The 27,329-nt window shown below is 39.1% G+C and overlaps 1 protein-coding gene across 7 annotated transcripts in view; it reads right to left on the minus strand.

Moving 5' to 3' along the window:
- Positions 1-27,329, minus strand: part of LOC102240967 (25-hydroxycholesterol 7-alpha-hydroxylase) — an 82,739-nt gene that overhangs the window by 28,891 nt on the left and 26,519 nt on the right. For 6 of the 7 annotated variants that reach the window (XR_001362273.1, XR_001362272.1, XM_014540389.1 and 3 more), the window contains exon 3: positions 2,321-2,457. Coding sequence is in view for 5 of the 7 variants with exons in the window: in XM_014540389.1 (XP_014395875.1) it covers positions 2,321-2,457 (137 nt within the window). In the remaining 2 variants the exon portion in view is untranslated. Of the gene's footprint in view, positions 1-2,320; positions 2,458-22,555; positions 22,617-27,329 lie in introns of those variants that run through there. The other variant, XM_014540381.1, reaches the window with a different exon arrangement.

A 27,329-nucleotide genomic window follows, 5' to 3' on the forward strand; every position in this document is an offset into this window, starting at 1 on the left:
AGTGCATACAATTACTTTCGGAAGAGACTCGCCAGCTGCTGGGTAAAGGAGGCAGTTGTGATGAAATGGATACTGCCTGCTCGCTCGTGTGAGAACTCAACCATGCTGACAATTTTATCCAGTTGGACCATTTTTCCTCCCAATTACATTAAAATGGTAGCGATGCAGTGAAGTTGCTCTATGTACAAAAGGTTGCTTCTGATACTCAGCTAAGTAATTACAGTAAGAAGAAATGACCTAAATAGAGCATACAATATAGGTAATTCTTGAAAAATCTGGATGCTAAAAAGAAAAAAAAAAAAGAAATGAAAAGTAACTAGCCAGAGAACATAGGAGAAGCTCAATTAAGCATGGTTATAAGCTAAGGATAAGGACCCAAGAGAGAAAAAAATGAAGACACATGTATGGGAGGAATAAATAATGAAATGCCCGCCCAGAGAAAGCAGGAAGTAAGGGTCACGAAGACAAGGCCCTGGATTGTCTTGAACATTCTTTGAAATTGGAGAAGAGGTGTTAGGAACTGAGAGACATGGTGCGTTTGGTAGGCATGTGGAGATCTGCGTGAGGTCATACCTGATGTCTTCCATTTCCTTAGGAAGGAGAGTGAGCTGTGTACCAGAGCCCAGGGAGAGATGGGGCGCTGGAACACACCTGCCTTCTCACTCGCACACCCAACCAGAAGTCAGAGGGCAAAGGCGTGTGGAGAATCTAGACTGTAGAGCTCAGCCTTCTGGAGCATAGACAGGACAGACAGAAGTCCGCAAACGGAATAGCCAGCCCAGGCGATAAGCTGATGTGGAAGACCGTGCAAAGATGGCCACAACAAATTCCTGCTAACTCTCTACATTGTGCTCTTTTGCAATGTGACTGCCACTCAGCCGAGGGAGAGGTGGAGTCTAATTCCCTACCTATGAGTCTGGGCTGACCTGCGACTTGATCTGACTGATGGAATGTGGTGGGAGTGAGGTTTTGTAACATCAAGAGGCCTTGCAGCATTTCCCCGTACCCTCTTGAAACACTAGCTGACATGCAGTAAGGGTGTCTGCTTGAGGATGAAACAGCCTGTGGACAAAGAGGTCCAGGCAGGCACGTAAAGAAAGCCAGCATGGACCATCTAGCCCCAGTCAAGCAACCACGACTCAAGCCACACAAGTGACTCCAGCAAGGTTGCTGCATGGCATTCAATCTGTGGGGAGTTTGTTAGGCAGCAATAGATAGCGATGCATCTGGACTGCAGGGGCCTTAAAGGAGGATTAACTAAGAATATTCTAGCTTGTCTTCTTAGCCCTATGAGGTTGGGGTATGTAGTAACCTTGCTGTGTTTTTTGTATCTTGTTTTGTAAATACTTTATAAAAGTAGAAGGATAACGAACCTTTTCAAGTTAAAAATACATTCTAGATCAGTGGTTGCTAGGGGGTCAGGGAGGGGAAGAGGAACGAATAAGTGGAATATGGGGGATTTTAGGGCAGTGAAAACTATTCTGTGGGATACTGTAATGATGGATACATGACATTATGCATTTGTCAAACATTAAAGAACTTGTACATCACAAAGAGTGAACCCTAATGTAAACCAGGGATGTTTAATAATGTATCAACATTGACTCATCAGTTGTAAGAAATGCTGATATAAAATGTTAATAATATTGGGATGGGGTGTTGGTGCAGGCTAGAAAGGGTCAATGGGGGAAAAGGGGGAGATATATAATACTTGCAACAATAAATATATTTTTTAAAAGAGAAAGTTTGATCTCTTCAAAAATAAAGTGGAATTATATTGTAAAAAATAAGATGTTAATAATAGGGGAAACTATGATCAGGGGGGAAAAAGGGATATGAGAACTCTCAGTACTATCTGATAAATTTTCTGTAAACCTAAAACTGATCTACAAAATAAAGTCCATTAATATATTGTAGCTTTTTAAAAAATATATTTTTATTGTTGACAGTATTACAGATATTTCCCATCCCCTGCTTTATCCTCCCCTCCCAGCCCCTACCCATCCACCCAGGTCTTCACTACCCTATTGCCCATGTCCATAGGCCATGCATATATATTGTAGCTTTTTAAAAACCATTCTTAAAACCAAGCCAAACCAAACTATAATGACAGGTGTTGGCAGGAGAGTGGGGTTCCCTAGGTACCCTCAAGAGTGTTCTATAATTTGTTTTTTAATGTGAGGATTACTATACTCAAGACCATAGTTTCCTTTTGTATTGGCTCTACAAATAAAACAATACTGTACATAATTTGCCTAGAGAAAAATATAAGGACATTAAAGAACAAGGGAGAATTTATGATACATGAAGTGCTGTTTACCTCCAAGGAGAAGAGTGAACGTGTCACCATGTTGATTTTGAAGAGTTCTCATGAAACCTATGGGATCTTTTTGTAATTTCAGGGCCAGTCCAAAGTAAGGAAGCCAGCCTTTTAGCAATGGAGGCTCACCAGGTCTCCTGTAAGAAAAAAAAAAGAAGTTAAATTAAATCATTCTTATTTTAATGCATGTGTGTTATCAATGCAGTCTAGAAGTGGATTGAATGAATTGCACAGCTTCTTTCCATTTTTTTATTTAATGATTCCTATATAGTCATAGAAATATACTTATTGAGCCTCTGGTATGTGTGGCTCTGGGACAGACTGTTCAATTCAGAGCTTTTTGTGAGCAAATTTTTTTAAGAAATTGTGTGTGTGAGGCCCAAATGGCTGGCTGAAACAGGTACATATAGTCCACATCTTATTCTGAGAGCTCTTGCTGAGTCTGGGTGATAGATGTCAGGTATTTTAGTAATCAAAGTAAAGCTCTTTCTTATCAGTTCTCGATTACACTGGAATTAGGTAATTACAAAAGGTGCAATTAATAATCTTGAAAAATGTTTTATGCTGTGAAGAACAATAAAAACCTGAACATCATTCCCACAAAGTATATCCTGTTATATTCTTTTATGAACATTTTTATTTAAACTATGGTGAATAGAAATATTTAAATTTCATCAGACAACTTTTTAAACATGAAGTATGTTCAATGAAACATTAAAATACTATGAATTAAAAAACAAGTTTCTTTTTTTTTGACTTATAATCCTAGCAAAAGTGGAATTCAAAATTTCTTCCTAGTCATTTAGTTGGGGAACTCAATCTGATTTAAAGAAAAATAAAAATATTCAAAGCCATTTTATCCTAAAAGAGATTAAAACAGATATTCAAGAAAACATGGGTGATTCTCTGCTCCATTTGTGAAGTGATATACTACATGAAGTGCAACCCATTTTGATTAATCACAAGATATTAGTAGCTCAGATCTAATCAAAGTTCAAGATTATGATCATATGCAACATGGACTTTTATGTCACTAGATTAACCCTATCAGAACCTCTTATCTTCCCACAATCCAAGATGGTGGAATTAAGCTTAAAAAAACAAACATCAGGTCTTTGGGGTGGGGGGAATATACTAAAAAATAATAAAATAAAATAATCCAGAGTGTGATAGAAATCAAGGAACTAGGTTTTCTGTTTTTAGAAGACAATTTATCTCTATAAAAATGTACAAAATGTATGCTGCTATTTAAATACATATACTTAGAAATAGGAAGACAAGAAACATTGCATAGAAATGAATCTTATTCCTCATTGTTTTTTGGAATGCAATCTCTAGCAATGGAGACTTGGTTTTTTTGAGACATATAAAAGTGTACCAAGAAAATATTGTAGCAGCTACTCTTATATCCAAAGATTTAACAACAAGAACTTTGCACATATGATTGTAGAGCAGGTTCCACAAGCTAGCAAATGCCACTGCATACAGGCTGTCAATAATGACCCTTTCAAAATTAGTAGGTGAATTGGTTCACAAAATTTCCTTTCAATATATTAACTCTTTCCCTTGGCCTACTTTTACTCTGTCTTGTTTAATATTCTGGGAATGTTGCATGGGGACAAAGATTTTCAAAGGCTTTTTGTCATATCCTAATGTAATGCAACTAATTTTATCCTCTATGTTCTGTTGTTCAGTCAAAAGCTATATTCTGCATGGGGTTTCCACTGGGGGAAAGGATGGAGCTCAGAAATCCAGGGGGTTAGTAGCTTAATGTCCAGGGTCAGGGAAACACATTAGGAGGCCATTTTATTGTTACAAAAACGAGAGGGTCATCATTCCTTACAGCTTTGTTTATTTTGGCAGCAACAGCTTAAAACTATTAAACACCATGTCACAACTTTGTATATTTTCCGGAAAAAATATAGTGCTAGTTCAACTTATGACCCATTGAAGACAGATAACAGTAATCTGTCTTCATCAGTATATTCATAAAAAATTTAGGGGAGAAAGCTATCACCGTAACGATCCAGAAAGTCCCACTTGCACCTGGCACACTACAAATACTGCGATTTATCTCTCTCATGCTCTGTGACTTTGAAAATGAAATACCCACTGCCTACTGCTGAGTTGAGGGGATAGGATACCCAATGCTTTTTGGGAAATATCAAGTTCTGAAGCTTGAAATGGATAGATCCAGAAGCAATGATGGGTAACAAAAACAACAAACAAAAAACAAATGACATGGTCCATACCCCCTCTTAATCCCACCCAAAAAATATATACTCTCTCATACATCCTCTTTACTCTTTAAGAGACTATAAGGACACATCTCAGAAAGTATACAAATGAGAGCTTACAAAGGTTCCCAATTATTAAACCCAAGTTCTGTGCAGAAATCATTGCATCACTGCTCGTAATTTCTTCCATACAAATTGGGGGACCCATCTTGAAGTTTAATTGAAGTGTCAAATATGGTCCAGATTTTATAGAAGCAAATAGTGGAGAATAATCTAAGAACATAAAATGTGTACATAAATTAGAATAAACATCTAAGACTCTTTTTTTTTTTTTGGTTAAAAAGAAGCATCTAAAATGGAAAAGAGTGAATCAACACAAAATAGTTGGTTTCTAATAACATTTGAAGTTTGTTGTTTGTCTTTATGCTACCTGTTTGGTTAAATACATACATAGAAGAGTTGGCGAGTGACCTATCATACATTGTTCCCATTGACATTTAAAGCCCAGCACTTTCCACAGCAATCTATACTCTGTACTTGTAAACATAATTCCTTCTTTTCCATTTTTTCTGTGTCATTCTAGACTAGGAGTCCAGGTTATTATAACAACCTCCTAAGAAGTGGTGAGAAACCTTTACACATGTACAACAGTTCAGAAAAAATAAAAGTATGTGCTGATGAAAAGCTTTTCGAAGATGCAATCTATTTGTATCAGGACACCTAATGTCTGTGATAGTGGTTAGCAAGTTTTAAAAAAAATATTCCTGATTAGTGAAGATTTTTGTGTGTGTGAGTCAAAATTTTGAGTCAAAATTTCAGAAACTACGCAGCTGATGTGCATGGCAATATTTGGTTATAATAGTGACCTTTTGAATAAACCGTTGTTGAGCAAATGACTTTTGATGTTGCTCTGCTTCCCTTTTCCTTGAATTACTTTGGAAGCCACTTAACTGGAAAATGGAATTTGCCTCACAGTGCTTCTTAGAACTGTGTTCTTGAAATGCTCTCTATTTCTCCACTCTTCCTTGGCTCCAATGTGAGCATGAGGATCCCTAAAATGTTCCCACAACTCTTGACAACTGCGAATTAACATGCTCTTCAGGATACGGGGAAGAGGGGACATCTTTGCAAGGCTATGGGTGAAAGACCCTGAAAGAGGAGGAGTGGGTGGAGGCCTGGCTACACTGGGCTGCCAGTACCCTCAGTGAGATCCCAGTTGGGTTCAAGGAAGCGCAGAACCACATGCATTACTTTGCTGGGAAGCCAGAAGGAAGTTACAGCCAACTGGGGGCACTGCAGTCATGGATGCAAAGGTGGAGGGCCACGTGGAAAGCCAGGCGGCACTCTGGGACAACAGAGACAACCAACCTGGACATCTGCACAACAGGATTCACCAGATCAACAGAAAGGAAGGGGAAGGGAGAATCCTACATCTCATTTAGTATCTATGAAAAATGAGAGTAGGTTTTAAACTAGAAGTGATTGAGCAACTTTTCACTGAAAATATTCAGTGTTTTCTGCCATCAGCAGATATAGGGGCTCATGAGAAATTTGAATTCAGTTACAGAGAAAGAAAGTCACATTTCTGCACATCTGACGCTTACTGGGAAATTTTAAGTCCAGTTCTCTAGCTACGTCAACCTTCAGTTTCATCTGAAAATGGGAATCACACTCTATACCTTAAGAGGTTAACCATTTGGGCTAGATTATTTGAAAGTAGCTGGTACACAGAACTGGATTAGTTTTCCCGGTTATTCATACATTGTAGGCAATTGCACCTCAGTGGTTTTGCCCGCCCATTCTCTGCCTGAATGATTTCATTGGTCAACCCTCCCTGCACCTCTCTACCTTTGACAGAGTTGCTCAGATGACAGGGAAGCACCTCCCCATCCTTTGAATTATTGGCTAAGTGAAGGTAAGTGCCCAGATACATATGGATGCAGTAACTTTAAGTGAGCAGGCAAAAAGCTGAAGATAACAATAAGGCTATCACAGAGCCACTTCGACTCCAAGGACCCTGGTGGACTGAGCTGATGGTTTCCATGGGTTGCATCAGTGAGGAAGGGTGGGGAGAAGCAATGACTTCCCTGGGCCCTTACCACAGAGACAGCAGGGGGTGCTGTGTGACACAAAGCCCATCAAATTTACTTTCCAGAGCAATTTGGTCACAATATTCTTTTAAGTGAATAAGTGGTTAAATAACCACAGACCCATACCATATTTCTCTTTTCCTTAAGTTATGTGAATATAAATGCAAAGAGAAATGCCTACTATATTTTACTATAGTAATGGTTGTTACTTCTGGGTAGTGAGATGCTGATAACTTCTAATTTGCCCCACATGAATATAGCGCTTTTGAAGAGTGCTTCTCATTTATTTTGTAGAATGTACTTCAATTTGGGCTGTTTGATGTTTTCTCATGATTAGATTGAGGTTGTAACATTTTGGGAAACAGAAGTGATATGCCCTTCTCAGTGCATTGTTGTTCTTGAAATTTCAAGAAAATGCTATTTTAGTGCTAAAATGAAAGCCACGTACAGAAGGCACTGTCTTCTAAAAAGTAGAGGATGGCAAAAAAAAAAAAATACACCCTACAAATGAATCAAAGGCTGGTTCTAAAAATGAGCGCAACAGTCTTACGGCGGTGAGTGGAGAAACTGCCTGGGATTTACCATACGGACAAGCAGACCCACACCACCCACACTGTGAAAATGAAGAGCAGACACTGGGGATCTGACTATATAACTGTACAAGTATGGACACAAGGTGTCACCAGGATGCCCCATTACTTCCATCGGGGTTTAGGGGACATGCTAATGAGGCAGGCAGAGTTGGTTTCTCTGACATCCATGGGAGGGAGGGGTGCTCTTCACAACTGGGGGTGCAGCTGCCAGACTGTGACACTGATGTCCCTGATCATCTCTTCAAGGCTCCACTCGAAGGAAGAAGTCTTGTAGCACAGGGTGCACGGTCTCCACACTCCCTCACAAAATCCCAGGGCATCGCGTGTGTACAGTTAGGAACAGGTTAATTCCCCCCTCCCCCAGCCTTGTACATGATAAATCACATATTCTTTAGGACTTTTAATTCACATGTTGAACATAAGTGATCTGCTTAATATTTGTTTACTGCAAGAGTCAGACTTACTGTAATCTCTTTTCAGGATGAATGTTAATCCAACTCTGTCTAGAAAAATTACATAATTCATTATCATAAGTAATCTCTCTTGTACCCTGCACTTAACCTTCATTATTCCCCCCAGTCCTGTAACCTTGCAAATCCACTGGTGCTGTGTGATTGTATGTGGTGTTCACAGACTCACAAGAACAAACAAACAAACAAATCCCTGGATGAAAATGCCACTTTTCAGTCGCTCGATGTTTTCACTCTGTTCTTTGGCAACTTTTGTACCACTCTAAGAAAAATCTGTTATCCCTGTGGGTCATAAATAAGGCCTTTACTCTTGAAATGTTTTGGTTTTATCAGGATGGCAACTGGCTTAAAACTTGATTTAATTTCCTGGGAACAAAGATATGCACTGTTCAAGCACTATGGATCAAAGCATTAAACGTAATGGCAATGCAAAAGCAAATAATACTGACTGGTCACAAATTTTCTATTATTGGCATGGAATTAGAGCAAAACCCAAATGAACATGAATAGATATATCCTCACACCCTAGAACACAACTCTGCAAGCCATACTGCTGTTCAATCTTTAGCTATCAGTTCATCTCTGCAATTGTGTGATCCGAATAAAGCTTTGCCTGTAGAATGTGCCTGTATACTCAATTCCATTAGCCGACTTATACTAATGCCTTGATCAAGTGAGTGATTTGTAAATGCTTCTGTGGATAAGAAGCCCAACCACATCCATGTAGGATTTTACTCAGAGAAGTCTATGGTTGAGCTTTCTTTCTTTCATTTTTTTGTGTTTGTTTGTTGTTTTTTAACTGAGAGAGATGCCTACATTGGCACCATAGAAATAATGTCAAAGCATATTTTTAAAAAGCTATCATTTAACATTTAATTGAGTCTCCAGCAGACTTCACAAACAATGACTACACTACTGGAGCACATTTCTTTATGAACTTGACCCTGGGTTAATAGTGCATAGTTCAAATCCTTATCCATTCTCACAAGCTTTATGGCAAAGCCTTCTGATTAGTTTTGCCACACGGCATGACTCAAATTCCAGGCTGTGCCAACTCCCACTGGCTTGGTGATTTTGGCCAATTTATTTAACCTATCTGTGCCAATTTATTCCTAATCTGTGGAATAGATATACTAGTGCACTTTCCTCATGTGAGAATTAATCAGATGCCTGCAAAGAACTGAAGGCAATGACTTGCACACAGAATGTTAGCTGCTATTCTTCTTAGTATTATTATATCTCCGTATCATCATATATGGTCACATAAAATACACATCCAATAATGGTTCTCTTCTGATGTCTTTCCTGAAAGTTTTCATTAGAGCACCAATTTTTAAGATATGTTTTCATTTGATTTCATATTTCCTTTATTTGCCTATTTTAGACTTTAGTTTAGGGCTACCAGCTGTGACCTGCTGGTCAAGAAATGGGGCACCAGCATTACCTTCTTACTTTGAAAGAAACTACAACTTTTCAGGCTTTGTATTCTCTGAGTGAACACACTGCAAGGTACAAAACTGATTCAGAGAGCACTGGGTCTTAGGAGAAGGCCAGTCAAAAGTGTTTAAACGGCCCAGACAATTGTAAAAGAGAGAAATTAACTCATAATTGAAAGTTATTTCAACTCCTTAATTAAAATAGAAAACCATGCAACTGAATTTGTAATTTCTGAAATGATCAGTTGCTAATTTATTTTACCGTCAGGATTTGATTGGACTCCATGGAAGATATATCAATTCCATTAACTCATCATTTCTTACATTGGATTAAATCATTTGATTTTGAATGTTTAATCAAAGATCAGAACTCAAAGAATTGTGGAAACTAAATTATAACAGAGAACTAGCCTGGAAAGCCTTGGAAATGACAATGTAGAGATCAATGCCAACAATATATAAATGCATAGTCAACTTACCAAATGCCATTTCATCAACCTGAGTCAATAAAAAAGACAGCTCCAAATTTTAAAGGACAGCACTAAAATAAGCAAACACAGCTTGCCAGAACCATAGGAAAAGAATAAAAGGGTTTGCTGAGGTGGGAAGCTAAGTAGCCTGAAGACTGTATGTCACATTTGTTTCATAATGTAATAATTCATAATCATATTTTAATTGGGATAAACTATTAACATGGCATAAGTAATAGTATCCCTCCACCGTTAACACAGTACATGGCCCTGAGAAAGGCAATGTTTTGATCTTATTACGAATCAGAGGGCTTTTCAGAAGGGAAAATACCATTCTTTTCCAAATATTGGTTTCTAACTGTAGCTGGTGATTTTAAGTCACTGCATAAAAGGAGTGATTTCAAGAAGTCCATCATCACTAATATTAGAACATGGGACATAGAAGAAAGTGCACCATGTTTATATACAGAAATCATGAAGGTTTGCAAGGTCTAGAATTCTATACTAGATTGCCTTTTACATATTTTATTTTATTTTCAAAAAATATTTTTATTGATTTCAGAGTGGAAAGGAGAGGAGGAGAGAGCTAGAAACATTGATGAGAATCATTGATTGGCTGCCTCCTGCACAACCCCTATTTGGGATCAAGCCCGAAACCCGGGCATATGCCCTGACTGGGAACCAAACCATGACCTCCTGGTTCATAGGTCAATGCTCAATCACTGAGCCATGCCAGCCAGGCACCTTTTACATATTTTAAATATAATTCTTATTGTCTGTTTACTTATGCTACTCCATCATACAAGCATCCCCCCACTTGATTTGTTAAATCAGTTTTTGGTGTTTACAGCATAATCATTACTTAGGTTGTGCTCAGTGGCTTTGCTTTTGTGTTTGCCTTGTGTTTTTGTGTATCCATCACTAATTCTTATCAAGCTCTTTCAGTACTAAAATCTCTCTAAGTGCAGTCAGACATATGGTCCTGTACTTTTCATATAGCTCTTTTCCATCCATTTTTCCTTTGCTCCATTTAATAAGAGACTTTCTTGATTTTATCCCTTTCACAGATTATTTTATTTCCACCCTTAGATTTCTAATTTCCAAGAGTTCTTCTGTGCCATCTGATTATACTTTACACAGACGGCAGTCCATTCTTGTTTTATGAATGCGATTTCTTCTCTATGAGGGTTAAGCACAGTTCTTTGGGGGTTGTTTTTCCTGTCTCTGAATTACCAGTTTCCCCCAAGTCTCCTATTTATCCTTGTTTCTTTGTTATGGTTTCTCTCTCTCTCATAATGGAAGCTTTCTTTCCCCAATGTCGCATGATCCTTAGCTTCTTTTCCCATTTGAAAATGTGCCTGTGTCCCTGAGGCTGGTGGACTTCACCACATCCTGATTGGAAGTCACTCTAATGACTTAACAGAACTTAAGCATTAGGTTTAAACTTAGGTGTTATTGGCAATTTCCACACCATTACTATATATTGAAGAAATAAATTTTTATTTTCATATTTTCTAAACAAAAATCTCATCTTTAATGATTTGCTAGAACAATCCATATGACTTCTGCAGAACAGCGTCCTAAACCTGAAAGAGTTCATTATGTGTTTCCTAAATAAGGAAAGAGAATCAGAGAAATAAAATAACCTGCCCAAAGTCACATGGCTACAAAGCAGCAAAACAAGATCAGGAACCAGGTTTGACTGCCAATCCAATGACTTGATTTCTCTGCAACACACTCCAACGAGAGGCAGGCACGAGTCAGGGTTAAGGGAGTCCTGACTTCCTGAAATCAAATTTTCTCTTTCCTGATAGCTTTTGCACTTGCAATGAGCCCAGAGGTGATAATCCTATAAAGTAAATAAACATAAGATGTTATCTCCCACAGGGCAACTTCTGTTTGAGGCTAAATGAGCCAAGATGAAGAAACACTTCAAATAAAAGACTCAGCTGGAATAACACAGCAAAGAGGCTGCTTAGCTTGAAAGGGAGTCTGGCACATAGCCACTGTGATTCATAAACTATAATGTAATAAACTTGTATGAACAAAAATCTAATTTCCATATTCAACACTGGTTACCTGAATGAGCCATATGAGAGCTAATTTTTGGAAACAACATTAAATCTCTGGAAACAAAATGAGCCACTTGATACCAGCCAGAGTGTGGTAGCTAAAGGGTTTCAAATTCTACAACCCATGAATCCCTTTCCCCATCTCCAGATTCTAAGAGGTACCTCTAGAAACTTCTGAAATGGAATCTTAGTCTAGCGCAATGTTTGCTTTTTTTAATCGCCCCTGGTTGATGGAAGTATATAATACAGGGTCCCAAATTAGGCATCTGAAGCAAGAGAAACGATGAGGACATCTGAGACTCAGAACGTTTTAGTCTTCAATATCACCAACTCAGACAGATGTGTTATTTGTCACAAAGTGACAGTAAAGTGTAATAAAAAAATTTATGGCACCAACGTTCTTAGAGGCTAGAACCAGCAGTATTTACCTCCAAAGGCTCAGACAAACTTATCTTACCAAAACCTCAGTAAAGCCCTGAAAACAAAGAATATGAGGATAAATGTTTAAAGAAATAACTTAAGAGCTGTGGTAAATTGTAGTAATGTTTAAAAAGTCGCCCTAGCCCAGGGGTGGGCAACCCCTGGCACGCGTGCAAAACATGGCACGCCAGTAACTTTTGCTGGCACGCGAAACCCTCTCTTATAATCTTCCATTTACAATTTTTTTCTTAATATCGACTTTTTATTTTTCAGATAAATTCAGTGTAGGTGCATCTTAGATAAATAAATGATTTTACATAACATGTATACATTAAAAAATAAATGTATTTTTCATCATCATACACTGTATTTTTGCCGCTCGAATGAATTTTATTATTTCTTCAAGGTTCTTCACATACGTACACCTTAAGAGATATCAAGTAGGCATAACATGTTCTCAAAAAATTAGGGTTGGCATGCAGAAGAATTTTGAGTCAGAAATTTTGCTGGTTTTGGCACGCACTCACCAAAAAGGTTGCCCACCCCTGCCCTAGCCAGTTTGGCTCAATGGATAGAGGTTGGCCTGCGAACTGAAGGGTCCCAGGTTCAGTTCCAGTCAAGGGCACATTCCTGGGGTTGTGGCTCCATCCCCAGTAGGGGGCGTGCAGTAGGCAGCCGATCAATGATTCTCTCTCATCATTGATGTTTCTATCTCTCTCTCCCTCCCTTCCTCTCTGAAATCAATAAAAATATATTTTTTAAAAAATCCACTGTTCCTCTCTAGGAGCATTATTCATGGACACTGACTGAGGCCAGGCTGAGGCATGTGACCTCCTTTAGCCAATGAACCGTGAGCAGCGGTGGCACATGCCACTTCCTAGCAGAAGCTTTATGAGCCATCACGTGGCTCCACTGTTCTTTTCCTATTTCCACACATCAAAAAGTTTCCCACATTGAAAATTCTCTGTAAATCTGGAAACTAAGGAAGCTGCGGCTCATTTTTCCATTTTGCAGCCGGCAGATGGAGATATTTTCCCCCAGGACACTCAGCTGCACTGCTTGAACCACAAGGTCCAGATTTAAGCTATTGCCACAGAATAAAATGGTGTGGCTGGAAGGTCATCTGGGGGAAGTGGGTGAACATATTTAGACTCTGGAATTTAAAAGGAATGTTGCAATGCTTCCTGAGAACCCAAGATGGTAATCTTGGTGGTTTAAGAGCACAGGAGCTGGAGTCTATCTGGGTTTGATTCCTGGTTTCTACCTACTCCCTGTATTCTCTTCAGGCATCTTAGATCTCTGTGTCTTGGCTCCATTTTCTGAAAAGTTTGGCTGGTAATTCCTCCTACCTCAGGAGATGGTTGTGAGGATCCAATGATGTACATAACATATTTAAGAACATTCAAGTTCAAAAGAAAGGCTCTATTAAATGATAGCTGTTATTGTGCATCACATAAAATCTAACCTGAAAATTAATAGATGAGAACAAGTGAGATACAGATGTGCTGATGATTTGCAAGCATCCTAAAATGACAAAGACCCAAAATATAAATCTGGGCCTCTTGACTCCTAGCCAAGATTTTCCCAAATTACTGATATTTCTCAACTTTAGTTCTTCAAAGACAGATTGGCACATTGGCACATTTTTTTAGACCTATCTATGAAACACTGCTCACACTATTTTCTTAGTTTCTTTCTTTAAATCGACTCATTTACTTTAGATAAATAAATCACCACCATTCAGAAAAAGAGAGAAAACACAAAACATTGTCATTAAATTCTAGCTAGACATTCTAGTCTGCTGAGAGCTCCAAGCCCACAGCCTGTTCTTAGGGAGTAGAGACTCAGTCCTTGACTTAAAAAGGTTTAAAGCAAACTGCAAAGGGTTAACTCCCTCACAAGATGATTCAATGTTGATGCCACACTCACAATGGCCTCCTGACCAGGGTAAGCCCATCTGCTCATCATGGCACTTTGGGAGAAGCTGTCTACATACACTGGGCTGTCTCTGAAGAAGGGCCCCGAGGAGCCAACGTCAGAGAATCAGAGGGAAGGGAAGGCCGGGCTGGCCAAGACACCAGTGAAGTTTCTCACTCACCACCAGATCTCAATGCACTAGGTAGGAAGGAGTGTTCTAGATGAGGTCACAAGATCAAAGATCAAACCATTTTAACAAACAAGAATTAATTGAAGACACTAGGGCACCAGGGGGAAGCCCAGTGGCACAAGCCTTTCATATAGTATTCAGAATTTTTTCCCCCTGAAATCTATTTATGTTAGGAAGTATTCCTGCTCGGCGTTGTCAGCTTTATAGTAAGGGGATCTCACAACTGCACTGTGGTTGGGGAAGTAATTAAATTTTAAGCCACCATCCACTCATTAAACTTTAATTTTAAAACTCTCAAAACTGAAGGCAAAGCACAGACAGCAACAACGCAGACCGGTGGCACAGGAGTTGTCTGCGTCAGTCCCAGCCCTGGGCCCAGAGCAGGGCTTCCTGCCTCAGTGCCCCTTGCTGCTGCTGATTTTGATTACACAGGTTTGGCATTTTATAAAAAGCAGTGTGAGGAACAAAGACAAAGACCAATCCAGGTGACAGCCCTTTGATCAAGCTTCAATAACAGAAGGAAGCAGATAAAGCAAGTATCTGAACAATTTCAGGCAAAACAGTCAGGCTATTTTCCCATCACCTTATTATTAGCTTTGCCTTTTTCCTGTGTGAGGCCTAGAACTAAAATTGGTTCTCTAGAAAGAGGGCTACAGGTTTCAGCAATTTCCAGCATAAACTGGTGTGGCCAACTAGTATCCATTTTTCCGTGTGTGTGTGTGTGTGTGTGTGTGTGTGTGTGTGTGTGTGTGTGAAAGCTTATACACTGGAGTGTATAAAGCCCGAGGCTCTCTCGCTGTTCTCTAGGAGGAGACGGCCTTTCTCTTGGGTGTTCTCCTGCCTTTTGTTCATATCTCTATTAAACCTGACATGCAGTGTAAAAATCTGTGCAATGTGGAAAATGTTTGCACTACTCCATGACTGTCTTGTTGGAAATGACCATATCTTTTTCTTCCTTACATGTCCAGTACTCACCAAATTCCTTTCATTAGTAGGGCTCAAAAATGTCTATTAACCGAAGAGATACTTACCTAGCTAGATTAGGTTTTTAAAATCTATATTCATTGTAGAGACATTGTAAAATGGATGTAATAAAAAAGTCACCTATAATTCAACCACCCCAAAGTAATATTATTAACATAATGTAAATACTAAGGACTGTTTTTTTTGTTTTGTTTTTGTTTTTACTAATATATACAAGCAGTCCTTGTTTCACACAATGGTGTAGGACCATAAAATTGTGCAAGATGAAACTGTGCAAAATGAGCTTATCAATAAGGAAAAATATGATTATTCTGTAATCTTTAAAAGTCTTGGTCAAAACATTAAAATCTTTCTTAATGTTGCTTATAAATGTATAGGGGGATAAAAACATAAACTGATATTTATTTAGTATATTTTAATTTAAAACATTAGAAACACTGAGAACAACATTTTTAAAATATAAAAACTTATCAAGAATAGTTTGAACAGTGGTTGCCTTCTTCTTTCTGTCATGTAACTTACTACATGGAGTGAACATCTTTCCTATGCCTTGGTGAACTGTCACATTCATTTTTTAAGATTAGATCAGCTTCCAACATTTTATCCTTTGTGCTTTCCATGTTGTGAAATACCTGAGAGCTCCTTTCATGTGAAGTAAGTTATTTGCATGGTCACATCTCCTGGGAGGTCATCCTTTTCATCACAACCACTGTCCTCATTTATGTTCAGTTCCCTTCACTCAACTCCAGTCTCTAGCATGGTGGTCAGCTCACCATTCCCAGGGTCAGCTATTCCTTCTATAACTATTTGTATTAGATCCAAATCTCACTTCCAGCTTCACCACTTTTTGTTTCCTTGTGGATATTTCTTGGTCAATTCCCTCTTTCAAGTATCCAATTTTTCATATGGGTTAATCACTAGGAGACAAGGGTACTATACAATGACACACTTGCATGCACTGAGTAACAGATGTGTCATAGACACGCTTTGAAGGAAATATGGCTGGCCAGTGAACATGATGTGCATCTATTATTTGCATAGTGGTTTGTGGATTGAAGAGCTAATAGTGAAACTTGTACTTTATTTTTCACAGTAACATACTGTATCAACTAAAATTTGAACTGTGTTGTTTGGGAACTGCTGTTATTTAACTAAATTGTGGGAACTGAACATTTGTGCATGTTGAAACTATGCAAAGTGCCTGAAATGAAAAACTATTTATTATATATATATTCACATCTATGCATAGATGTGTTTTAATAGTGTGCTATTATGTTATAATTCTTTCATAATTTTCTTTTCTCATGGTATAGTATTTCATGAGTATCTTTCTATGCCAGTAAATATATACCTGTAGCATCTTCTAAAATGCACTGCATGTATTCCACTGAATGAATATAAACAGGGTGGTTGTACTGATTCAAGCGACATAATCTCTATACAGGGGTGGGCAAAAGTAGGTTTACAGTACTCACAACTGTAACCTACTTTTTTCCTCCCCTGTATTGCTTTTAGAACTGAGTCTACCACATAGCAAGGATTAAATAAATATTAACTATTATTATTTGTGAGCACAATGTAGTTGATATCCTATTGAAGAGAGCTTAGGTAGTTCCTAATATTTAGCACAACATTATGATGAATATTTTGGTACATGGATCACTGTATGCATGAAATGGTTTTTTTAGAAGTTTAGCACAGTCTCAGCTATTCATACACAGCTATTCATACAAGGTTCTTAGATCATGACTCTTGCCAAGAGAATACAGAGACAACAGCTAGTCTGTGGTGGAGAGGGAAGGTGGAAGATTGAATTCTGAATTTCTGAGTTGAGATACCTGTGGGTGGGACAGCCTGGTGGAATTATAAGACAGGTAACACTAAATATTCACCTTGAGTTTGTAAGAGATGTTGATGTTTGGTGGAAAGTACATGCATACATAGGTGGGAAGTAAAGCCCTGGAGTGTGAGACCCACCAGGGAGAGCCAAAGGGAAGACACTAAAGGACAGAACCCTAGTCAAAACTCAATATTTAAAAATGATAAGCATTGAAGGTAATAGTAACAATAAAAACTTCATTGAGCCCTTACTACGAGCCAGATAGACTGTCAAGCACTTTTATCTCTATTAATGCTCAAATAACCATCTTTCTAAGGAAAGTGTTATTATTATTATTATTGCCTTTTTGTAGATTAGAAAATTGAAGCTTACAAAAGTTAATTGACTAGCCTGTGGCCATTACTAAATTAAAACATGTTGCAGGCAGGATTTCCACACATAACATTGTTTCCAGGATCTTAGTCTTTTGTGTTCATTATCATTGTTGTGTAATAAATTACCCCCAAACTGAGAGGCTTAAAACAATAAACATTGATTACTTCATAATATCTGTGTGTCAAGAAGCTGGGCAAGGGTCAGGGTGCCTCTGACTCAAGTATTGGCTAGGGCGTGGTCTCATTTGAAGGTTCAGTGGGGCAGGGCTTCGCAGGCCTCAGTCGCAGGCCACATGGGCCTCTCAACAGGGCAGCCTCAGGACACAGGAGCTGGCTTCATCAGAATGAGTGATCCAAGATGAAAGCCATAGTCTTTTCGTAACTGAATCTTGAAAGTGACATCCCATTATTTCTGCCTATTCTATTTGTTAGAAGCAAATCACTAAGTCCAGCCCACATTTAAGCAGAAGGAAACATACAAGGGTATAACTATAAGGAGTGAAGGATCACCTTAGAGGTGCAGCTTAGAGGGTGCCTATCTCACCACTCCTTACATATCAGATTAGGCTAACTACTAGGTCTCAGGAACCAAGGGGTTGGTTCTTACACATTACTGAGCAATACTCTATAATCTAGGCTTATCGTTTTAGTTCTTTGTTCTGCTATGAGGAGAGAGTTTAACCTGAAAAATGTAATGAGAAACTCAGAAAACTAATAATTGTGAGGTTGGAAAAACACATTGAACTTTTCAGAAAATTGAGGAGAAACTCAACAGAGGCCTGCAAATAACGAAAGATGATGTATGATGACTTGTAGCTCTTCCATGTAAATGAGAGTAAAATACAGTGGCCTTAAGTGGCACATGTAGGATTTCACATAAGCATAAAGGATAAAGCCCTGGTGGGAACGGCTGTTAAGTACAAGAATAGGAGGCCACCGAAAATTGCACACATTCTTACAATTGTGAACGGGGTGGGGGGTTTCCTGAACATGAGGGTTGTGAGAGGTTTTTCCTGGATTCTGTGAACACTTAGATGAAGGAAGCCAAATCTTCCATGTCAGGCCACTTTAAGTGTTCTTGAAAGTTAGTTTCTGCCAGCAAAAGAACTCTGATACGAGTTATTGCCATTTGTTTGTGAGGGAGCCAGCTTTAGTTCTGTGTCCTTTTCTTTTGGAGAACCAGAGATGATTTCCACTGTGTTTCTATGAGAGTGGAGCCGGAGCCGTTGATCCTCGCTCTATCCAGATGGTTCGCATTGCCTCGGCTAATGTCTGTTAAACTGTTTAATGATGTTAATAATCCCTTTAATATATTTAAATTTGTGTGCAGGCTAAAGGGGGGAAGATCTGGTGCAGACTGGAAGTCACAGCTCCTGCTGGACTTCTGTGGATTTGTTAAATCCAGCTGTGGTCTCCAGTACTTGTTCCAATTTTGACGAACTCCAAGTAACCTCTTCCTTTAAGCTGTGACACTCCATTGTGATGGTTCGCTCACAGGGACAATCAGGGAATGTGGGCCTAACTCTTTTGGAAATGTATGCCTTTATTATAAAATGCATATGATTTTTTTACAAAAATCATTTCACCACTCTGTTCATTCTGTAGAGGACAAAACGTGATAACGGAAAGAATGTCAACAGCAAGAGAATCTTCTACATTCAAGAATCCCAGGCCTGTCAATTTTCATTCTTAAATAGCTCCAGCCCATCCCACAAGAACTGGTCTTCCCTTGCTTCCCAATCAGACCCTAATGAAGGCCTCCCAGCTGGCTTGTCTCTTTACTGTCAACCTCACTCCTATAAAGAGAATAAAAATACCTAACATATATTGATAGGTTACTCTTGGCATAGGCACAGTGCCAAATGCTGGTATAATCTCATTTAATCTTCATAATAAAGTGAGGCGATAAGTTCTATTACCATCTCCATTTTACAGATGAGTAAACAAAGATTTAGCAAACTTGCCCAAATTAAATCAATTCTGTTCTTCCCATCCAACCAGAATGTGAATGCCAATCATCTCACTTCACTGATTAAATCCTGACTGGCTCCTTGGAACAATCAAAATGAAGCACAAATTCCTCTGCATGGCATTTAAATTATATGATCACAGTCAAATACTAAGTACTTTCTAGGTGTCCAGAATTTGACCCACATGGTTACAAACTCTTACCCCAACCCTACGAGATAAGTGTGCTTTTCTTTGTGGTGGATGAAGAAATGAAATCTGGAAGGGGATTGCCAGGGTTACACTGCTATTGTTAGTTGGTAGCAATGGGGTTAAAACCAGGTCTGTTTGACCCCAATCCTGGACTCTCCCCTCACACTCTGCCTTTCTCATCACCTAGTCTCTACCAACCTCTAAGACTTCCTCTTCTCCTTTTCCTCCCCTTCATCCACTCCTACACTCAAGCAATTCTGAAATATACTCTCCCCATAACCCAGATATTTTCTGTCCTTATTCACCTGGAAAGCTTCAAGATACATTTAAGACTCAGCTTAATCAATCCTCTTCTCATGAACCTTTTTTTTTATCTTCCTCCCTCCAATCTCTCACTATTAAAAGATGATATCTACTTTATTTTCAACGACACGTTGTAAATGATTGTGAGGAGGCTGCTGCCTTATTTTATTACAAATGTTTATTTATAATAGACAGTGATGAGCAATCATATATTGATTCATTTTGGTCAACTAATTATTCCTGAATGCCTACTGATGTGTCTTATATTTATCTCTGTTTTCCCAGCTCTTAGCACAGTGCTTGACATGTAAATACTTCTAAAAAATGGCTGTATAAATGAATGGCTAAGTAAATGGAGGCTTCACAGAGGAAATAGCAGTCATTTCTGGTTCAGACTATAAAGCTCCTGAAGTACGGCTTCCCATGATTCACTTGCCTTCTCCTTTCATGGACAGGGCCTCCTTGTTTTAAACTATTTTAAAGGTGCATTAAACCAGTGGTTCTCAGCCTTCTGGCCCTTTAAATACAGTTCCTCATGTTGTGACCCAACCATAAAATTATTTTCGTTGCTACTTCATAACTGTAATGTTGCTACTGTTATGAATCGTAATGTAAATATCTGATATGCAGGATGGTCTTAGGCGACCCCTGTGAAAGGGTTGTTCGACCGCCAAAGGGGTCGCGACCCACAGGTTGAGAACCGCTGCATTAAACAGTCAAGGAACCCTTCTAACTCCTGAAAGTTGCAAAGGCAAAGGCAACTTTGCTCGGTAGTTCCAACAGTGCCCCTTCAAGTCTTCGGCTCTCCTCTCGCCTACCCTGTATTTAAACTATCAACCAGTATGTAAACTACAGCATGCAGGCATGTCTAGTAGACTGGACCGGGGAAGGGACTGGGATGGCTGCTCTTGCCATCATTTCTCTGCTAAGTTTCAGTGACTGCATCACCATAAAGACATGAGGTTGAGTTCAGCTTCACCCCTAGATCCTGAGGACCAAGAATATCATTTCTGTCCATTCTAATCGGACAGGGCCATGCTTCTCTCTTGCTTGTCTCCTGACACCCACCCTTTCCCCCTCAGCTGCCCAATATTCCTTGGCTCTCAGCAATACTGTCCCTGTCACTGCTCTTCCTGGTCAGACCCACTCTGCCCTCACAGAGTGGAAATACAGATTGCCACTGGGAAGTGTCAGGATTCTCCCAGGCCAGGGAAGGGAGAGATTACTTGTACTGTTTCTTGTGGCTGTGTCTCGGCTCACACACACTGTCCATGACTGAGGTCAGCTGTGGGGTGTGAGTGTGCATGTGTGTGGTGTTGGGTGGTTCTGAGGCAGTATTTGAGATCTGACCTATTTGAAATCTGAACAATCAGCCAACAAGATTCACTATTTTTTAGGCCATACCATATATATTTACACACACACACACACACACACACACACACACACACTATTATTGCTTCTGGCTTAATAATAATAATAATAATAATACCTATTATTTATGGAATCCATTTATGTTAGGCACTGTGCTACATGCTTTGAATGGACTGTCTCCTTTAATCTTTACAATCACCTTCTGAAGCAGATGTTATCACGACCCTCTTTCAAACAGAGAGAAACCAAGACTTGGGAGAGGTAAGAAGTGTGCCTCCCACTGCACAGCAGGGAAGCAGGATGTGAGTGGGGCTGGGCCTCCCCACTCTTGAGTGAGAAGCTGGGCTCTGGTTGCAGGCTGGAGGCTACACAAAAGCCACGCCCAGAATTGTTACTCCATTAAGCCGGTGCCCTTTCACCCACGTTTCACTGACTTTCACTTGAAGTGCACAGACCTAAGGGGTGCATGTGCAAACATTTGAGAGACCTGCGATGAAGACAAGGCGGGGAGCTGAGCCATAATCGTCATGAGGGAGTCCCCTCTGTTGCATCTGTCCTTTATCTGTCTGTCCTGAAAGCACTGAAGCATGAGGAACATAGAGACAGAATATAGAGTGGAAATACTGACAGAACAATGGCCTAATTAGTTTGTCCAAAGGAACCCCAGCCAAGAGCAATTTGGCTTGATTATGCATGGACTTAAAATTTGTCCCTGCCAATCACATTGGCATCATTATAAAAATGAAACCAGACCACGGCTGGCCAGTGAATTGGACCCTGGCAATTTATATAAGATTAACTGAAAGACTACTGTATTATAGGTATGGGGTCAGGCTCTATGTACAATATTTAGATGAAAAGCTATGATTTTTGCTCTCCCCTCAGAGTTCATTACCAAGAAGAGGGCCCATAAAATCAGGTGGTTAAGGGAGCTAGAGATTAGGTTATTGGAGTAGTGAGTACTTTTGAGCTTTGGAGATTAGGGTCATGTTTTTAGGAGGTGATCTGGGAAGGCTTCAAGGAGGAGGAGACATTTTACATCAAAAGGCAGAAAGGCTGGGGGAAGGCAGTCTGAAAAAAGAGAATGTCAATATTTAACAAGCTATACCAACTAGAGTAGGCAAACTGAGTTTGGGCATATTGTATTAACTTAGACAAACTGCTTCACTTTTAGATCAGCTTACAAAATTAATACAATCTCTTTAAAAATTTTAAATGACTTCCTAGTCCTAAAATATTGGCTTTCACTGACACACAGAAGTGAACTCAGTTCACGAATTTTATAAACATGTGAGTCCCACTCACATGCCAGTCAGTGTCCTTGTCATCATGGATAGAGATGAGGCAAGTCCCCTTACAGAGTTTGCAGCCTACGGAGGGAAAAGAAATTAAATGGCTCAGATAAATTAGAAATATATAATTATGACTTGAGGGGAAAGAAAGGAGCAGGGTCCCGTGAAACGGGGTATTGGGAACAGACACAATTAAATGGGTGTCAGGGAGGGGTTATGGAGGAAGGCTCAGAGTAAGGGACATTTGGGGCCGGATCTGCAGGGTGAGTAGGGTCAGGCTGGGGAGGAGTGTCCAGGTGAGGTGAACCAGGGTGCTGGGAGCACGGGGTGGGAAACAGATGGGAGGAGTGGCAGGCAAAGCACTCTGAGGGGGAAGATGGACTGTATGAGAGGAAGTTGGAGAGAAGCAGAGGGTCCAAGTCTCATGGGAACTTGCAGGCTCTTTTCTGCCAGCAACTGTAGCTCTGTTCTCAAGAGTAAGTAGCGTTGGAGGTAGGACTAAGGGAACTCAAGGCAACGAAAGACGGGGGCAAAGAACTCAGATGCTGGAGTCAGCCAGACCTGGCATAAATCTCAGGTTCCCCTAGGAGACGCTCCAACCCAGCCTCCCTAAAACCCACTTTAGTCAACTTCAGTTATCAGATATTACAGAAAGAAACTAAAATGGAACTAACTTCTAGTGCAGCGGTTCTCAACCTGTGGGTCGCGACCCCTTTGGCGGTCGAACGACCCTTTCACAGGGGTCGCCTAAGACCATCCTGCATATCAGATATTTACATTATGATTCATAACAGTAGCAACATTACAGTTATGAAGTAGCAACGAAAATAATTTTATGGTTGGGTCACAACATGAGGAACTGTATTTAAAGGGCCAGAAGGTTGAGAGCCACTGCCCTAGTGGGTGTTAGGATTAAAAGAGATAATGTATTTGAAGAACAGTGCCTAGAATATAGTAATCAATTTAAAAATAAATTATGATTATTACCAAGCAACATCTTGGTTATGAAAAAATCCTTTCCATTTCTTCCTTTTAGATATGAAACCAAAAGTAACATATATCAGGTTAAAAGCAAAATGATTCATTATATAACTAAGAGAGATACATAATTAAAGGGTCTGATTTTAGGGCATCGTTTTTTGATTAAAAAGAAATAAGCTTGTATAAACATAATCATACATCCATTCACACACACATGCACACACATACCAATTTTCTCTTTTAAAAGATTGTTTTAGGTTTGCGTCATTAAATTTAACTGGGCTCAGGCTAAACAAATATTTTTTACACTGTCGGGAAAACCTATTTTCTCATGTTAACCACAAATGCATTTTAGAAAGGATCTAACCCAAAAGGTTTGTCTTCCAGAGGAAATGCCAATGGAAGGAGTGAACTCTGAAATGACCTCCTAGGAGAGTGTGTTTGCATTCTGAGGATGGTTTTGATGATGATGCCAACTCATACCTGACAATTGAAGGAGAATGAGTAGAACTAATCAGAACACTGAATTAAAGAGAAAAATAGTCTAGTATCCAATTACTTGTTGGGATCTCCCCCCTTCAACAGTTTTGCTGATGACTGTTATTTACCATCACGATGAGTTGGTTTGCTTTAGCCATTATCTGCCTTAAAAAACTAGGCACACTTGTCAAATAGCAAACACGGTTGGCTATTTAAAATAAAAGTCGTGTTGCATGCCTGGCGTTGCTCAGTCATCAAGCACTGACCTATGAACCAGGAGGTCATGGTTCGATTCCTAGTCAGGGCACATGCCTGGGCTGTGGGCTCGATCCCCAGTGTGGGGCGTGCAGGAGGCAGCTGATCAATGATTCTCTCTCATCACTGATGTTCTATCTCTCTCTCCCTCTCCCTTCCTCTCTGAAATCAATAAAAATATATTAAAAAATAAAATAAAAGTTGTGTTAAGGTGGTATTACTATTTAATCTGTAAAATTCAGGTGAAAAGGTATCTACCCCAGAAAGTCAGTTTGTTCTACTTCTAATGTTCTTTCTAACCCTACGGGTGGGTGCTTCCACTCTGATTCCTTTATGACCATCCAGTCTCTCACTCAAACAATGTCAGTTATCAGATATTACAGAAAGAAACCAGGGTTCTCATGTGAGCAGGGCCTATCCACCAAAGTAAAGTTTCTGGTTGAGTTTCAAAATATTTTTCTTAATTAAAAATATAGCTATTTTTTTTCCTCAAAGGGAAAAAACCCTTTGAATGACAGGGGGAAACAGAAAGGGGAAAAAACCCAAACCCTATTACTATGTGATAAATTATGCTAATAGAATTACAGACTTGAAAGAAACAAACTAAAAAGGCTTTTGAAGTGAGGGTTTCCTAATAACTAAGTAATTTGAAATTGGGCCGAATTACACATCCATATTAACTTCCTAGCATTAAAAAGGGGTGTGTTTCCCCCGAGCATGTTGACCCAGGAGAACTAGGCCAGGAGCTGGTTGAAGCCTAATTCTCTCCTATTTTGAACACAAGCACAGAAGACCCTAAACCATTCTCCTAATGTTCCCAGAAAACAACTTAAATATTTTAGGACTTGGTGACAATAGTGGCCTTTAAAATATCTTGAGCTCTTGCTCAGCTGGTGTGGCTCAGTTGTTGAGCATCGATCTATGAACCAAGAGGTCACGGTTCAATTCCCAGTCAGGGCATATGCTGGAGTTTCCAGCTTGATCCCCAGTAGGGGGCATGCAGGAGGCACCCGGCCAATGGTTTTCTCTCATTATTAATGTTTCTATCTGTCCCTTCCTCTCTCTGAAATCAATAAAAATATATTTAAAAATAAAAATCTCGAGTTCTCAAAGAAGACAAGAAAGACAATTCTCTTCTGATCTTTTTGTATTAAGCACACCATAATGACTCATTTGTCTACTCACCCAATTACTAGGGATGAGACTCACTGCTAATTGGGTATCAGGTGGGTGCCTTGCCATTAAGGAATGATATTAGGTCATTATGTTTCTTATCTATATTTACAAAATACCTGTGATGGAAGAAATAACTCTCTTTTGGTCCCTTGGAGTAGGATGGAGGGAAATGTATATCTAGACCTTTTTTTTTTTTTTTTTTACATTCTAAAAAAGTGGTTTATTAGGATCTTCATTAGCAGCTATAAATACTAGACATAGCATCACGTAGTAGGCATTTTTTACTCTTTTTGTAAAGGCACTTAACTGTGCTAAATAAGAAAAGATTATAATGACGTCATCCTCTATTGAAATATTCATATCAAATTCTCCATACAACTCTGAACTCAAACTCGACAGAAAACTGCTCAATTTCCCAAGGATTCTTATAGTATAGGAATAGTTTCAGAGGGTAATTCCTTTTCCCCCCAAGTAAGATCAGCCTTCCTGTCACCAGCAGGGTTTGAGCTGTTTGGGGCTTTACCTTTGATGACTACATGACATGCCAAGTTCTATGGGTCTACAGATTCATCACTCTCCAAATTTATAGGGATGCATGCGGTGTGATTTGATAAATTGTTTTGTTTTGCCTTTCATCACTCACACGTTATTGAAAGGACGCTCCCTGTATATCTTAGGCATCATCTATCAAAAATAAGGCTTTGGGGAGAACAAATAAAATGCAGTAAAAACTTGTTGAACTGATATCTATATAATATGAACGTGTCATCTCTGAATATGAAGGACCACTATATGAGGCTCATATTTTATTTTTTTTAGCAAGTTTACATATCTGTTTTTCAGTGGCTTAAACTGCACTTTGATTCAAATGCTTCCCAAGCGTCTTTGGGAGAAAGAGTGCTATAAATTAAAGTGATTATTAATCTTACTAAATCTATCCCTTTTTTACTGACATTTGCTTAGGAGATCCGTGCTTCCTTATGATGGATTGGTTTGGTAACTTACTTGACATCCTAGTACATGAAATAAGAAGTTAGAGCTTGATACTCAGTTTTGCTTTGCTTCCTTTTTAAAGGAAAAATAAGTCTTTATTAAATTGACCAAAAAAACCCCCACAAAAGCTAGAAAGAGAATACTGTGGCTTTATAATTGCTAGACCTGGCAATTAAAATCAAGGTGGAAATGATAATTATTGCATTTGTTCATTAAAATTCTATGAGAATGACAAGTTTCCTCTGATTAATAAAATGTTCTCTCTCCAAGGCCACTAATGACTATGAATGCATGAAAACATGTTTGAATCCCAGAAGCAAACTGCTTTACAGATTATAGGGCCTAAATTTCTCATCAGAGACATAAGACGTAACAGTCAATAGTTCTGTTAAGCAGATTCCATGGTTAAAATGTTCACCACTTTTTAGACCTTAGGTAATATCCAGCATAACAGATAATGGGAAATTTACCTTGCCAATTTTTAGTGCTCAAATCAGAGAAAATAAATAAAAACTACACAGGAAGACTTCAAATATGAAACACTTTGATATGAAACATTTCAAAGACTGATCATTTTTAGGGCTGTTGATAGCATGGGGCAAATGGGAATTCTCATACACAATTAGGTCTTAGAAAGAATTAAGTATGTCTTATTGACCCAAAGATTTCTAAGGCATGTGGTTGAGTGAAAGAAGTAAGTTATAAAAAAATAATTCTACACTTCACATGCTACAATTTATGTAAATGCTTCCTCCTCTCATCTACACTAATAAAAGAGAAACATGGTAATTGGCGTACGACCGCTACCCTTCCCATTGGCTAATCAGCATATCCTTATGCAAATTAACTGTCAGCCAAGATGGCGGCCGGCAGCCAGGCAGCTGGAAGCGAACATGAGGCTT

This window comes from Myotis brandtii, unplaced genomic scaffold, assembly GCF_000412655.1.
Source record: "Myotis brandtii unplaced genomic scaffold, ASM41265v1 scaffold1053, whole genome shotgun sequence".
NCBI lineage: Eukaryota > Metazoa > Chordata > Mammalia > Chiroptera > Vespertilionidae > Myotis > Myotis brandtii.